General features: G+C 32.9%; 1 protein-coding gene across 1 annotated transcript in view; it reads left to right on the forward strand.

The window, feature by feature from the left end:
* The window catches only part of LOC140448836 (uncharacterized), a 119,986-nt gene that overhangs the window by 91,904 nt on the left and 12,641 nt on the right, over window positions 1-15,441 (forward strand). Inside the window, exon 4 of the mRNA XM_072541956.1 lies at window positions 14,691-14,922. Within this exon, the coding sequence (XP_072398057.1) occupies window positions 14,691-14,922 (232 nt within the window). The remainder of the gene's footprint in view (window positions 1-14,690; window positions 14,923-15,441) is intronic.

Below are 15,441 nucleotides of genomic sequence, written 5' to 3' on the forward strand. Positions count from 1 at the left end.
GACAGGTGGTACTGCTACGGGATGACTTTCATCCTCACAATGATAATCTTCAAAACTTTCGCTCGAATCAGTACTATCTGGATTGTAGTCGTTGGAAGTATATTCTGGAGAAATTACTACATCTTCAGAAATAGAATCTACAATTTAAAAGTTTTTTTTAAACATGTAGGGTAGGTAGGTCAGTTTATTATTTTTATCTGCAGACCAAAACCTTTAAACAATTTAATTTTAGAATGAATATTTACCGTTAAATATATCTTGCAACTCTGGTGAAGAAATCTGCTTTTCATGCAGGATATTCTCGATTCTCGCTGGAGTTTTATCCTGTTCAGGTAAAGTTTCGGCAATATGTACGACAATAAAGTTATGCTTAATCTCTTTTTATCTGATCAAGTTGTTCTACAATGTTTAAATAATAAAAACATTGCTGAAAACAAGTTTTATGCAGGTAATTTGTTACCGTTCCGGTAAACTCTTAACCTCAAATTATTATTAAGAAGCATATTTTAGTGAAAAACAAGATTGATTATCAATTCAACATACCTTCATACTGTTTTTGTCCCAGATTAAGTAAAAGTCTACTTCATGCTGAGATTTTCGCAACTTATTTCACTATTTTCACTATAAAAGTACACAGCACGATTTTAGATGTAAGGAACAACATAAGACTCACAATCATTCAACACGTATGAAGCAAATTTAGGGGTTAAAACGGACCTACTGAGCCTAAAAACTGAATTTAAATAAAAATGTTACATAGATCCTTTATGCACTTGTGTCTTTAATTTTTAATGAAAAACTATTCAGTTTTAACTATAATAGTCACCCATTAGCGTACCTTGTCTAAAATATTAATCAGTGATTAATTTAATGAATTAAATTAATCACTTTTGCGTCAAATTTTGGAAAAATATTTTTCCTCCGAATTTGTTTTTTTAGTTGTCACCAAATAAATTCTATGAGATTGAAAATGCAAAAATAAGGTGGTAACCTCAACACAATATGGCCGTATTCTGTTGCAATCGTGTGCAGTATATATTGTTTGTCATAAGTTTTAGTACGAAGCACTTCAAGTAATTGTTTCTTATTATGGTTCTCTTCAAAATACACATCATTATCTGTAGTGTAGTCACAGTATATTGCTAAAGAATTCTTTATAAAGCAATATACTCTAGTGTAGTATTACAGTGCACATTAATCATTCGAGAACCTTTATTCGGGGGTACTCCTTTCAGCTGGTACCTAACTAAATCATCAGTCTAACCCTTGTGAGCGCATCATGCGTGTCATACCATGTCTCGTCTAAATAATAACTTGGTCGCTTTTGGTCTCGATATTCTTGAATTTTTTCTAAATAATTTAGACACCAATGTAACTATCTTTTTATTTTCCAAAATAGCCTTTCGTTTATCAACGATTTTTATCCAAGTTTTTTTAGTCTTCTGCGTAAAGAGGGTTTATGGTAGGTTCTTCACATCGCAACAAGCTGGGTGTATATAATATCATTTTTTGGTATTACATTTTTTTCGTATTCCTGGTAAACCAAATTTCTTAAACATTTAGCAGTCACGATATTAAGATGTTTAGGCTTTTCAGCATCCGATCTTGTTTTTCACTTTTTAACACCACTCTTCACAATGGTGTGTATGGTATAATACAGCATTTCTGTGATAAAGGCCGCTTTTCTTATGATACTGCCTTTATAACTCTTTTCAGGATCATTTTGCAGATTGTTATAAACGTGCATACAAATTTTCTTAGATTGTTCATTAAAAAAAATTCTTTTGTTTGGAAGTCGTAAAATCTTTTCTACTCACTTAAATGATTGTCGGCTATTACACTTTCTCTAATATGACTTGGGTTCTCTTGGATACTAATTATATTGTCTTTAATAACAAATACTACCTTCAAATTTTTGGAACCCCGATGGGGTTCTATATATCTCCAATAATAGTAAATTTTGACGATTTGGTTTTAAATAGACTTCAACTGTTGTATTTTTATATCCCTTTTGTCAAGAGGTATGTAGACGACCTGTGTTTTGCCTTACCATCGGACAAATTCCAAACTACCTTAGACATTTTCAATTTCTATGATCCTTCTACCACCTACAGTTTACATGTGAACTTGTGGTTGAAAAGTTCTGGTTATAAAAAAGATATGGCCAGTAATTGCTTTTTGAATTACTACTCGTGCCATCATACGAGATTTAAACATAACCTACTCCAATGTCTTAGTTTAAAAGTTCACAGGCTGACACATGCTCTGCACAGAATGGATTCCCTTTTAATGTTAAAGGATATCTTGTTACAAAACTCATATCCTCTTTGTCCAATTAATAAGTATTTGTATACTGTTTTACTTCAGAGACATACACCAACTTTGGCTGATGTTGGAGTATCATATGCTTGATCACGTCATTCCAGTGTTCCACCAGAGTATATCTCTCAGAGTTTTCCCATTACATCTAACATTTACTGCTTATTGCCTTTTCTCCTCAATTTACTAACAACATGTTGAGGCTTCTACAGATTATTCCTATCAAGATTGGGATAAAGAATGTCAGGTCCATAAGAAAGTTATTCTCCAACACACCCTTATCTCAACAAGATAAAACCAATGGAGCCTATGGAGTCTCTTGTCACGATTGTGAATTGTCCTACATTGCTCCTACGGCGAATGCTTGCAAAGAAAAAGTGGAATTATTTTACCGGGATATCGAAGAGGCACTAAAAATAGCGAAAATTAGAGTAATCACGATAGTAGTAGGTGATCTCAATGCAAAGATTGGAAAGAGGCTAAGTGGAAGGTGTATGGGAAAGTATGGTCTGGGAAATGGCAACGAGGACCGTCTATTAAAATGTTGCAAAGAGCAGAACTGGATAACTACAAACTTTTTCAAGCTACCAGGCGATTGTATACAAAACGATTGTCCGTAGATACATCGGAGAAAGGAGTTAGGAACCAGATAGACTACATACTGGTAAATGAAAGATAATATAATGCTTTTAACGCCATGAAGGCATATCCCGAAGCAGACGTGGAGTCAGATCATAACCCATTTATCGCCAGGATCTCACACTTAAAAACATTAAAAGGCATCAAATAATTTCTACAATACATTTAAACAAGCTTAAAGAACCTAATGTACAAAATTCCTCCTATACGAGCTGCATATGAACTGTAGCAAAGTGAACATAAACATCAATAATGTTGACGAGCACTTCGACTAAAACATCGACTGTCTACTGGAACCATATAAAGAAATACTAAATATTTCCGCAAAGAGAAAAGTGTAATGGATGAATGACGAGATACTTAATATGATGGAATAACGGAGACAATGTAAGAACAAAGACAACAATAAATACAGCGAGATTAACCACAAGATTAGGAAGATGATAAAGCAGGCAGAAGAAAAATATTTTTAGTCCAGTCGTCAGAGAGTTGCCCCTAAAAATTATAAGAACAAGCTGAATTTTGCAGAGAATATTAATTTTGGGACCCCAAAAAAGGTGCAAAAAAATTTACCACTTTTACCACCGGGCTTCCCCTTAAAGCCCTTTTCGCAGAGTGGTGAATACGTGAAAAAATCGATTTACCAAGAATCTGTACACAGTAAAATGTTCAATAAAATTTGTACGAGCGGGACGGTAAAAATTTGATATCTTTGGATCCAAATGCCCTATCGACAAAAATTAAGATGCGTTTTAAAGACAAAGAGTGCAGCGTTTGTATGCAGTTTTTGTATTTTGCCGAGAATAAACTCAGTTTTTATAAAGGTGTTAAATAAATTAACGTGGCGCGATTTTTGCTATTTTTTACGATTATCGTGAGATCAATAAAATTGATGACGTTCATTAACCAGTTGTAATAAACTTATCATTTATAAAAATCCATCTTTAAAACCTGTTACAAGAAATTACAATTTTAAGTTGCGTTAACAAATATGAGGCATTTGAAATATGAATACAAAAACGCAGAATTTAATGCTTTACATTAAAAACGATCACACGTCACGGAAAATGCGTTTAAGAAGACTGTTTTGGGTGTAGATTATTGCAGTAGTTTTGCTCTTTTGAAAAACGTACTAGTGTAATTGAAAAAAAAAAGTTTTAAATGTTTTAGATCGTTTGTTGTGTGAAAGTTTAAATCCAACGTCTTTTAAGCATATTTCAAATGCCTCACATTTCTTGTTAAAACCCAAAATTAAAATTTCATGCTATAGCTTTTAAAGGTTAGGCTCTAGTAATTAAAACTTTATAGTGACCAGTCAATGAAAGGGATATATTGTATTGATCTCGTGAGAATCATTAAAAATGCACGACGTTTATTTATTTAACACCAGCATAAAATCTGAGTTTATTTGCGACAAAATACAAAAGCTAAACTCTTTACCTTTAAAACGCATCTTAATTTTTTTAGATAGGTCACTTGAATCAAAAGATATCGAACTTTTACCTTCGAGCTGATACAAATTTTAATGAAAATTGATTTCGCGCGCGTAACTGACATGCAAAATCTGTATTTTGTGTAGAATGAACGGTTCATTCTACACAAAAAATGCTTATAAACATTTTTGTTTAAAATTATCTCAAATACATTTTTTATTTAAAACATTTTTTTTACGGTGTACAGAATTTGTGTAAATCGATTTTTTTGCGTTTTTACCCCCCTGCCAGGGGGGGTTTTTGGGGGGAAGCCCGGGGGTAAAAGTGGTAAACTTTTTTGCATCTTTTTGGGGTTCCAAAATTAATATTCTCGGCAAAATTCAGCTTGTTCGTATGATTTGTACAGGTTCAGTGGCATTTTCGTCTCTGACGACTGGAGTATTTGAAGAGAAATGCAAAGAAATCGAGAACCTTTAAAAAACTACAATCTATTTAATCTACACAAGAAAGTTAAAGAAATGACAGGACTAAAAAAACAAAATCTCTCTGGTGCACTTCTGGATAGACACGGGATTACAACAATCCCGATGAGAAAGTACAACGCTGGGCAGAGTATATTGACGAACTGTTCGATGATTAAAAAGGAGACCTGGAACACATATAACTTACTTCAGAAGAAGTAGGACGAGATATTACAAAAGAAGAAATATTACAGGCATTAAAAACAATGAAGAGTAAAACAAGTCCTGGACCTCATATGCTTCCTATTGCAATGCTAAAAATTATAGTTGAGAAGTATTAGATGAAATGTTTTAGTGACACTCTTGAATGAAACTGAAACGAATGCATAATTTATTACTCCAAGGAAATCAAAATTAGAACGAAAAATTAGAGCAAATTTCAACAAAATGAGAAGAGTGCTGTGCACAAGAAATAATTTAAGTTGGAGGTAAGAGTTGGAGGTAGGATGTTTCGAAAGAAAAATACTAAGGCGCATCTATGGAGCGGTAAATGAAAATGGTGTCTGGAGAAGACGATACAACTTCGAACTCTATAGGATATACCAGGAACCAGATATCGTAAAACACATAAAAATAGGACGTCTGAGGTGGGTAGGCCATGTAATGCGGATGGAGCAAACCGACCCAGCTAGAAAAACGCTCCTTGATAGACCTATTGGTCAAAGAAGAAGAGGAAGACCCAGAACAAGATTCCTAGATAACATAGACCAAGATATGAGAAATATGGAAATACGTGCTTGGCGGAGGAAGGCGATGGATAGGGACGACTGGAGAAAAATTCTTGGGGAGGCTAGGACCCACACAGGGTTGTAAAGCCAAAATGATGATGATGATGGAGGTAAGAGTTAAATTGGCGAGGTGCTACGTTTTCTCAACTTTGTTTTATAGAATGAAAGTTTGGACCTTAAATGCGACATCAATGAAAAAAAAAAAACTGAGATCAGGACGAATAAAGAAATGGAAATTTTAATTATAATCAAAACAAGGGAATTGGAATATTTTAGACATATTACACACCGAGAGAGATACAACTTGGTTCAACTGATTATGCAGCGAAAGATCCAAGAAAAGAGAAGCATAGGGAGACGTAGAATATAATGGCTGTACAAACTGAGAGAATGGTATGCATGTACATCAAATGAACTTTTTAGAGCAGCCGTTTCTAAAGTCCGAATAGCTATGATGATTGTCGACCTCCGTCGTGGAGATGGTACTTGAAGAAGAGAATATACTTTAAAACTATATCCTATTTTACCTCCTTAGTTTAACTGAATAATCTTAGACTTTGCAACCGCTAAATTTTTAGATGGAAGTAGAGGCATGTGACCCATCATCACCGTTATCTATTTAAAAAGGTATTTTTTTTAATTGAATACAAAAATTTAAAGTAAAAAAAAATAAACTGATTGGTTTAGTTATTCTTATCAAAATTTTAGTTTTCAAGGTTTATTCCTTATTAAATAAAAATTTTAAAACATTGATAGGTTTATTTATTACTTAATTTATTAATGCATTTAAACATTAATTACTATATCATTATCAAAGAGTGCACCTTTTGTTTGTTATTCAAGTATTAAATGAACACTTCAAGTTATTATTTTTCCAAGTCATCATGATGTTTTTATTATCTATAATTTTTATTTATAAAGTTCGGTATTAATAAAAATAATGTAATAGGAATTTTCTATTATTGTACAAATTTTTTAACCATAAGGTATATAATTCGTATATCGTACTATGTGTATACTACTATTCTACTGTTCTACTATTCGGGAACTGATGATACAATAATACACTTGGCGTCGGAATAATAGTAGACAGGGAAGTCAACAAATCGGTACTAAGTTTTACCCCATATTCAGAACGAATCATAGCAATCCATCTAAAGTCGAACAAAGGAAAAATTAACATTATTCAAGTCTATGCACCGACAGTAGAGAAAGAGGATGAGGAAATAGAAGAATAACATCTTACTTCTTATTACATCTAACTTCTTCATAACATCCCAGGTAGAGATTATCTCAAACTTGACCTTTTTGAGGATTTGGAGACCGTCAAGGAAAAGAAAAATAGTCCCAATTGTGTTAATCATCTCACCAGCCTCAATAGAGACTTCGTCCCACTACATCGACAATTATTCTCCTGATCCAACTTTCTTTCTTTTAACTACACATCCAGTTTTACTTACTTCTACATTGCTTTCTCTTTTCCCATAGCTTCATTATCGCCCTATATATTTTGTCATACTTAACACTATTCTTCTCACCATTAATACATTAACCTTCTTATTCCAATATCCAATTTTCCATCCTCTCAAATAATTTCCATCCTAACTAATCACACAGGTTTCTTATAAATACTCACTTTACATCTATCATTTCCTTATCACAGTCAATTTCAGTATCCCCAGATTACATATTCACGTTCATATCTCCTATTTCTTTTTCCTCGATTCATCTTCCATAATTTTCAAATCAACTTTTATCTCTACTTACTTCATACAATGAAATAATTAGGTAATAACATCCTTTCTTCACTTTTCATAATGATTTAATTTTCAATTACCTAACTTAAATTTTATCTTACCCTGGTACACCAAATTTAATTTACATGACAGTCACTCATTGTTTGACATTCTCCCCCCTTTTTAACATACCAAAAATTGCTATTGATCCTACTACACATTAAACATAATTCTTCACTAAAAACGGCCTATTCATAAAAGGAAGCACAAAGACTTTTGCTCCTACTACATCATTGCACTTGTCGTTGACAAGTACTGACTGATTTTTCATACCATCTTTCTATCAGTTAACCCTAGACTCCAGCACAGATCAGAGGTAATGTAAGTCGACAAAATCTCACCAGCTCCGGGGGGTCATGTTAGATGCCCCCATTTTTAGTTTTTATTAATTACCGAAGTTAACGGTCTATTGCATTTACCTTGGTAAATTCCACGAGGATTGTTTTTGTTACTGATGCCCTTCCAGTGTTTTTCTGTGGCCAAACAATGTTTTTTAACAACTTTTTATGTAAGTAGTTAAAAACCAACGTGTTCTTTCTATATATTTAAATTTCAACTTACGTGTTTTTAATATTGGTATTTTTACTCTCTCTTTTAGTAAACTGATGATGGAATGATTCAATTCCGAAAAGATCTTCTTTAAAATAAAAGTTTTAAGCTTTTAATAAGCATTTTTTATACATTGATACATACGAATACCACATGCTTTGTAAAAAATATACTCTTATTGAAAATAAAAAATAATTACTAATAAAATAAGAAATAATTCTTTATGCCCTCCAGAAATGATTGAAATATTTGACCTTCTACAGCTGAACAGTATCCCAATCTGTCATAAAAACTTCTGCGGACAGATGGAAGAGTTTCTGCTATAATAGAATTGGAGATTTCTCTTATTCGGTTTCTTAATTCATCCAAATTTTGGACTCTAGGATGATCGTAGATGATGCTTTTTAAATGTCCTCAAAAAAGAAGTCGATTGGTGTAAGATCTGGCGATCGAGCATTCCACTTAATAGCGCCTGTTCCACTGATAACTCGAATCGGGAAAGTATTGTTTAAGTACTCCCTAATTATTCGAGCGTTGTGAACTGAACAGGCGTCTTGATGGAACCAAACATTCTCCAGATTTACATTATAAAATAAACTCGATAAAAATACACTGACCTTTATAAGGCGGTATTTTAAACTATTTTTGGGGTACCGGACGCTCCGCCCACATTTTTAACTGCCAGAGATGGGCATATGAGAGGGGAAATTTCGAGAGGCGAATGGGTTTCGGGCTGGATGAAAGAAACGTTGTAAACATAATGTTGAGAGGAGAGAAAGAATGGAGAGAAGTACATTGTCTGATTTCTGGGGTGATGAAGAAAAAGGACCAGGAGGACAGAGGAGAAAATTGAGCCAGAGATCTAAAATTTATGGTTAATATTATTTATTGGTTTATGGCCCAACGTCTGAAACGTCTGAAACATTTTCTGATTTACGGTAATAGGTATGGTTATTTATAAATTTTTAGTTTTTTATTTTAGTTGTTGATTGAGTGGCAAGACCACGTCTCTGGAACGGAACACTGTTAATCCGGCACTACCCTGGGGACTTCTGGCCTAGTGTCCTACTCGACCGAAAGATGCCAGGGTGTCTTGTTCCGTGACGTAGATGCCCAAAAAAGATTTCCCCCATCGTTGCCTGTCAGAATTCAATGGATACCTTCTTAGGCTCTTACTGAAATCTGACAATACGGCAATTAAAAAAAAAGATTTACATTAGGAAGATTAAGAATAGCAGGAAAAATATGATTTTGTAAAACATCGAGGTATACTAACTCTACTATTTAAGTTTGTTACCGATGAAAAAAGGAAAAGCTAAGTGTTGAAAATTAAAAGGGAAAGTAACCAATACAAAAGAAAATATAAAATTTACTTGAAGTACTACAATAGAATAGGCTTAGCTCAAGAGAATGAGAGTAGTGCTCAGAGAGGAGGTTGGCACGTTTGCTTGCCTGTAGTAACCTAAGGTAATTAGATCGATCCTGAGATGGGCGCCAAGGTGAATTTTGAATATCACACCAATTTGGGGTATATATAGTTATATATTAACTGAACAATAAAAGATGATAGGAAACAAATAAAAATCAGAAATGCTTTATACACTATATTCCAATCTTATGTACTATCCCAACACTATACTTATATACACTAACCAATTATTAAAATATATCCCCAAAATCTGAGCCTAGTCAGTTAAGACACTAGAACAATACATACATCAATTTGATATGTGAGGGTATATACAAATTACCATAAAATTAAATAATATATATTCTGACCACCTATTAAGTGTAATATAAAATATTAATAAATAGATAAATAATTTAAAGTAAATAAGGAATAACAAAATTAAAGCAATTGAGAGGATTCAAAGAGTTAAGGGTACTAACCAGGGATTGTGCACAAATCTGTTTCGTAACCCACTTAGACTGAAGGCCTAAGTATCCGAGGATATAATATGTAATATAAAAAAAATTTAAATTTGAATTATTAACAGCTTTAACTAGAAAGTAAATGTCCTTAGTAACCCTTCTGCTGGAAAGGCAGTTCCCTAATCCGCTGTCCAGGGTCCAGGTAGTGGATGGGCTCTAGGATGGATCAGCCTATGTTCTTTCTATCTGCCACGGACGGTAGACCAACCAGAAAATCAAACTAAGATTCTTCCCAAAATAAATTCTTCCCAAATCCAAAATTAAAAATATTCTTCTCCCAAAAAAAAAAAAAAAAATACCAAGATAGGTCCAATGATTGGAGCCGGCAGGCAGAACCTCGGAGTGATTTTCCCATAAAACAACGTAACTTTCTAAATAAAACGATACATAAACTAAATACTTAAATTTCACATTTCCAAAAAAAACCATAAATAACTTAAGAGTTTTTCAATCTCCTAAGTTCTGCCTGCCGTGATAACTTAACTCATTCCTTCTTGAAGTTCTGTTCGAAAATGAACATGGCCACTGGCCAGGATTCGTTGTCCCTTTAATGACAAGGAAATCGATTCTATTGTAAATCGATATTTAAAATTGTATTATAAATTGCCTACTTTTACGGCGGCGAATTAGTAGCTATGTAGGGATTCGGTTTCATTATTTGAAAGATTTTGCTAACGTTCGAAGTGTTAGACTATTAACGATCGTATCGTTACAAGTTGCCTTCAATAAAAAATAAACCTATTATGTGGTCTCCTAAAATGTCAGACTTTAACATTTTGAGGACATTGAACAACAGTTCTGTGCTGGTTTTTCCGCGCCCAATACCTCGTAATAGAAGGGTTGTGTCTAGCTTCTAACGAAACAGAAAATTCATCAGTAATTAAAATGTTTTAATAAAATTGGGTTCATCATTAGCCTTTGTTATTAGAGTTTCACACAACTCCATTATTCGAAAGTAGTTGTCTGAATAAAGCTGCTGCGTTTTTGAATATTTAAAATTCTTGTAACCGTGTTTTTTCCATAATTTCGTTACAGTAACACTGTTAACATCTAACTCTCTTGTAGCATTTCGATTTTTGTATATGTTTGTATAGAACACCGAAAAATATTTTCAATCTTTTTGCGTCGCTGAGATTGAAATTATAAACATTTTTAGTTCATTTATATAACACAGATGGATATTTCTTTTTATGTTGATTCCGCTTATTAAAGATTTTGCGCATCAAATAAATAGGAATATTTCCGTTTATGCTTTGTTTATACCGGATTGGGAGCAGGTCATTGTTTAGTCCGAATTTTTCTTTTTTAAATTCCTAATGGTTTTTCGTTGTTCATTTTTTGTTATCGGAAATTTAAGTGTAAAGTGGTGGTAGCAGTTAATAGTTACAGTTAGAAAGGAGATTTGGATTTGGAAAAGATAGGTTTCGGCATGTAGTCTTCAAAGCCGGCAGTTTTTTAAGTTGAGAGGTGAATTTGTACTCAAAATGTTATTTGGCAGTTTTTGTTGAGTTAATCACGGATTGGTTGTGCTGTGCCCTATATGAAAGATTTGTAAGACGGCGTTTCCAACGATTTAAGGTTTACATGGTTTTAAGAAGGAATTGAGAGGCCGAGTTTTAAAGATTGCAGGTTGTTGTGATCCATGATAATCCGAAGCCCGAATCAGTGTCCAACTTCCCAAGATTTGTCCATTTTTATGTTCCATGGTCACCCCAGACTATTTACAGTTTGTGTGAGGACACAGTTGTGTGTGGTTTTCAGTGTTTTAATTCAATTCCAATCCCAAAAACTTTTTTAAAGGAAATACACCAGCCAGTAATACCAGGTACTTTTTATTAAAATTATTCAAAGTAAAAATAAACAATTTTTCATTAATAAAAAATTTGCATTCATGACAAACTAAAAAATTATAAATAAATAAAATTATAAGTTTTATGGATCAGCTAATTGTCATATTAGTCTTCTTTTAAATAAAGTTACCAATAATTAAAATTAATATTTCAAAAAGGTTTGATATTTCATTTCGACATATGACAGTTAGTATTATCCTTTTCTGACATTTGGTACATAACCACCATAATTTTGAATTGTTTTTTTAAAGGTTAACCTCAATGTAGGCTCCGTTGAAAAATTTAGATAATTTTCATTTGTAATAATAATTTAAATAGTTACCACTAGTTGTGAAATTGTTACAATAATTGTCAATCAACCTGTAAAGTTTGTTGATAAATTTTGTTAATATTATTTGTAATCACTGTTTAAATATGTAATGTTTCTCTCTAAACCAGGAGTTGTAGAATTATTTCCTTTAAAAAGATTTTCACCCTTTAATATTTTTAGTAAAGAAAAGCCTTTCTTTTTATCCAGCAAGAAGATTCTTTTAAAAGGCGTCCAATTTAAATAATTTAGGAACCTTATTGGGTTTGTTGACTAGGAAATATATGTCAGTATTTTTTGATTTCTTTCTTTTTAGTTATCCCCTCTAGTCACTCCTTTATTCACTTACTTACGACCTAGCTCTTCAACCACAACAAGAGTGGCCGTTCGCAGACGTTTCGGTTTGTTTGCTTAACCTATCACCAGACAAGTAATTGCTCAGTCCCCACTTTCAACCCCCTATAACTGATACCCAATTTGGTAGGCAAATTATATCGTTACACTATAGCAACGCTGCTACTTGAACGTGTTGAATCTACCTAGATTATTGTACAAATTTGTGTATCTCGCTATTCTCTTTTGCGCTCTTGTTGCTTTAAACAATCACTGTATAATGACAAATTATTGGTGATAGGGCAACGGAAGTACGTGGAAAGTCGACTGTGCGCAGTGTTGCCATTTATAGTGTGTATATCATGAGAATCATTAAAAATGGCAAAACTTGCGCAACGTTTATTTATTTAACACCTTTATTAAAACTGAGTTTATTTGCGGCAAAATACAAAAACTGTGTACGAAAGCTGCACTCTTCTCCTTTAAAAAGGATTTTGATTTTTGTCAATAGGAGTAGAAAGAATGGTTGATTCTACATAATTAACATCCTTATTCAAAATTATCTCAGCTATATTTTTTATTTTAAACATTTTTTTCTACAGCCTACAGGTTCTCGGTAAATCCATTTTTTTCGCCCTCAGTACGAATGAGGTTTTTAGGGAAAGCCGGAGGGTAGGAGTGGTAAACTTTTTTTGCATAATTTTGGGTACTCAAAATTGACATTCTCAGCAAAATTCAGTTTGTTCGTATGATTTTTAGAGGTTCAGTGTGTAACGAATTATTTTTGCCTACCACATAGCGTATTATTATGGGGGGTTGAAAATTGGAGACAGAAATTACGGGGCTAGAGATAGGGCAAGCAAAATAAACGAAACTTATGCGAACGGCGCTCAGGGTTTATTTGGAGAACTAGTGGATAAGTGAATGGCAAGGGGGTTGGATTGGAGCAACTACAAAAAAATGGAACAAAGGGGTACTTACATGAATCTCCTGGACAAATGGGCAAATGGACAAAACAAAGCAACAAGAAGGACCTCTAGCTATTTAAAATGGACAACGCTTCGAGGTGCCAAATTATAACGAGTACAACAACTAGTTGTAACTATTGAAATAATTATTAAATTTAATAAATATATCTTTTTAAATGAAACTCAAAAAAGGGGTTAGAGCGTTAGTTAAGAGAAATAAACAAAATGTTTTAGGAACAAAATGAAACATTTATTGTTGTCTCATCACAAACAGTTACAAAAATAGACGATACAAAAATACTATATTAATAGTCACAAAAGAAAACACAAAAATAACAAAGATAAACACTTACTATGTCTTATCCGTTTACAAACTCTAGAAGTTGAAATATGAAATATTTCATAGTTTTTACATACTATGAAAAATATTTTGAAACGGCTCCCTAGGACATACAAATTTGAGGTTGAAATCGGGGAACTGGAACACAAACTTTAGACTCGGCTTCTTAAAAAACAGGAAAATGGAACATGTGGATATCTTTCAAAACCTCACTTTAATTGTAACTATTAACTGCCACAATACACTACATATTTTCCATGAAAAGGGACGAAAAACAAGAAAACATTACAAATTTGACGTGACATTTGGACCAACGCTGAAGCAAACCGCTCTTGACAAAGCCTCAGCAAGAGTGAGTTTATTATCCTTGAAATTAATTCGCTTAACTTGGTATAAACAAGACATATAAACTGTAATATTTCTGTCTATCTGCGACGCGCAAAATATCTCCAAGCGGCTTCGATCAAAGAATATCGAGGACATACAGATCTGTGAAATATAAACAAACTTTAAAATTGTTTATTATCGACTCGGCGATGCAAAGAGGAATTGAAAGAATATTTCTGTGTTTTAACTTGTACGAAAGGAAATAGAAATACACTGAGATTATTCTTCGGTTTTTTAATACATATACGAGGGGATTTCAATATACATCAAGGAATTGTAAAATACTACAAGTAGAATACTACAAGATAAGTAGAATACGATCAAATTCAATTTAAAATGTAATCTTTTTTTATTTCTGTGCTCCTATTAAATTATTACATTTTGAATGCATAGTACGTATTAAAAATGAACTTTTTCTTTCCAATTGCTTACTGTCCATTCTAATTTATTTTAGAATAAAAAATGCTTTGTATAAAATATGTGAGTTTTGTCAGATTTAGTATTTATAAGTGCCAAATAGCTTAATTAATAAACTACATACGTAATAGGTAAGATAAATTCTTATCTGATACTGTAAAAATGTTGATAATTTAAATCAAATAAACGCATAAATAGAGTGCAGTTAGTAATAATACCATATTCTCTTACACTTCTTTGTGTTTTCGCCACAAATTTAAAGATGTCGCTTATCTTATATATGATTGATGGTAGTCCGCCATGTCGGGCTGTACAATTGGTTGCTAAGGAGCTATCTGTCACATTTACTCTGAAGAATGTGAATATTCCAGCTAAAGAACAATACGCTCCAGAATTCTTAAAGGTACTGTTAATTTGAATATATTTTAAAATTAATTTTATTTAATTGCTTATAGGTATCTTTAATTTTGGTACTTCTGGTACATCTTCTTGGTTACTAATTGCTTCTTCAAGTGTTTCAGTGGCTTTGCATAGTTCGCTGCAGATTTTAGTCACGAGTTGTATTATTCCATTTCTGTCTGTAATTCTGGTGTTTCCGTCTATTAGAGCAACGATTTGCTTCTTCCTAATGATTAATGCTTTTCTTGTTTTCTTATAGTTTTTTCGGTTTTCGATTGCATCCAATCTTTCATTGTATTTTCTTATGTCTTCCTTAATACTTTTCCTTATTGTCTTACAAAGTTTTGCGCATTGTATTCTCTGTATGTTACTACTTAGTTTCATTTCCCTTCTTTGTTTTATCATCATTTTGGTTTTATCAGACAGTTTACTATGTTCATTTTCTTGTTGCGGACATTCGATTTCTTTGGCAATATCAAGGATGGTTTCTAATAATTGAGAGCTGTTGATTTGGTCATGTAAT

This window comes from Diabrotica undecimpunctata, chromosome 8 (assembly GCF_040954645.1).
Source record: "Diabrotica undecimpunctata isolate CICGRU chromosome 8, icDiaUnde3, whole genome shotgun sequence".
Taxonomy (NCBI): Eukaryota; Metazoa; Arthropoda; class Insecta; order Coleoptera; family Chrysomelidae; genus Diabrotica; species Diabrotica undecimpunctata.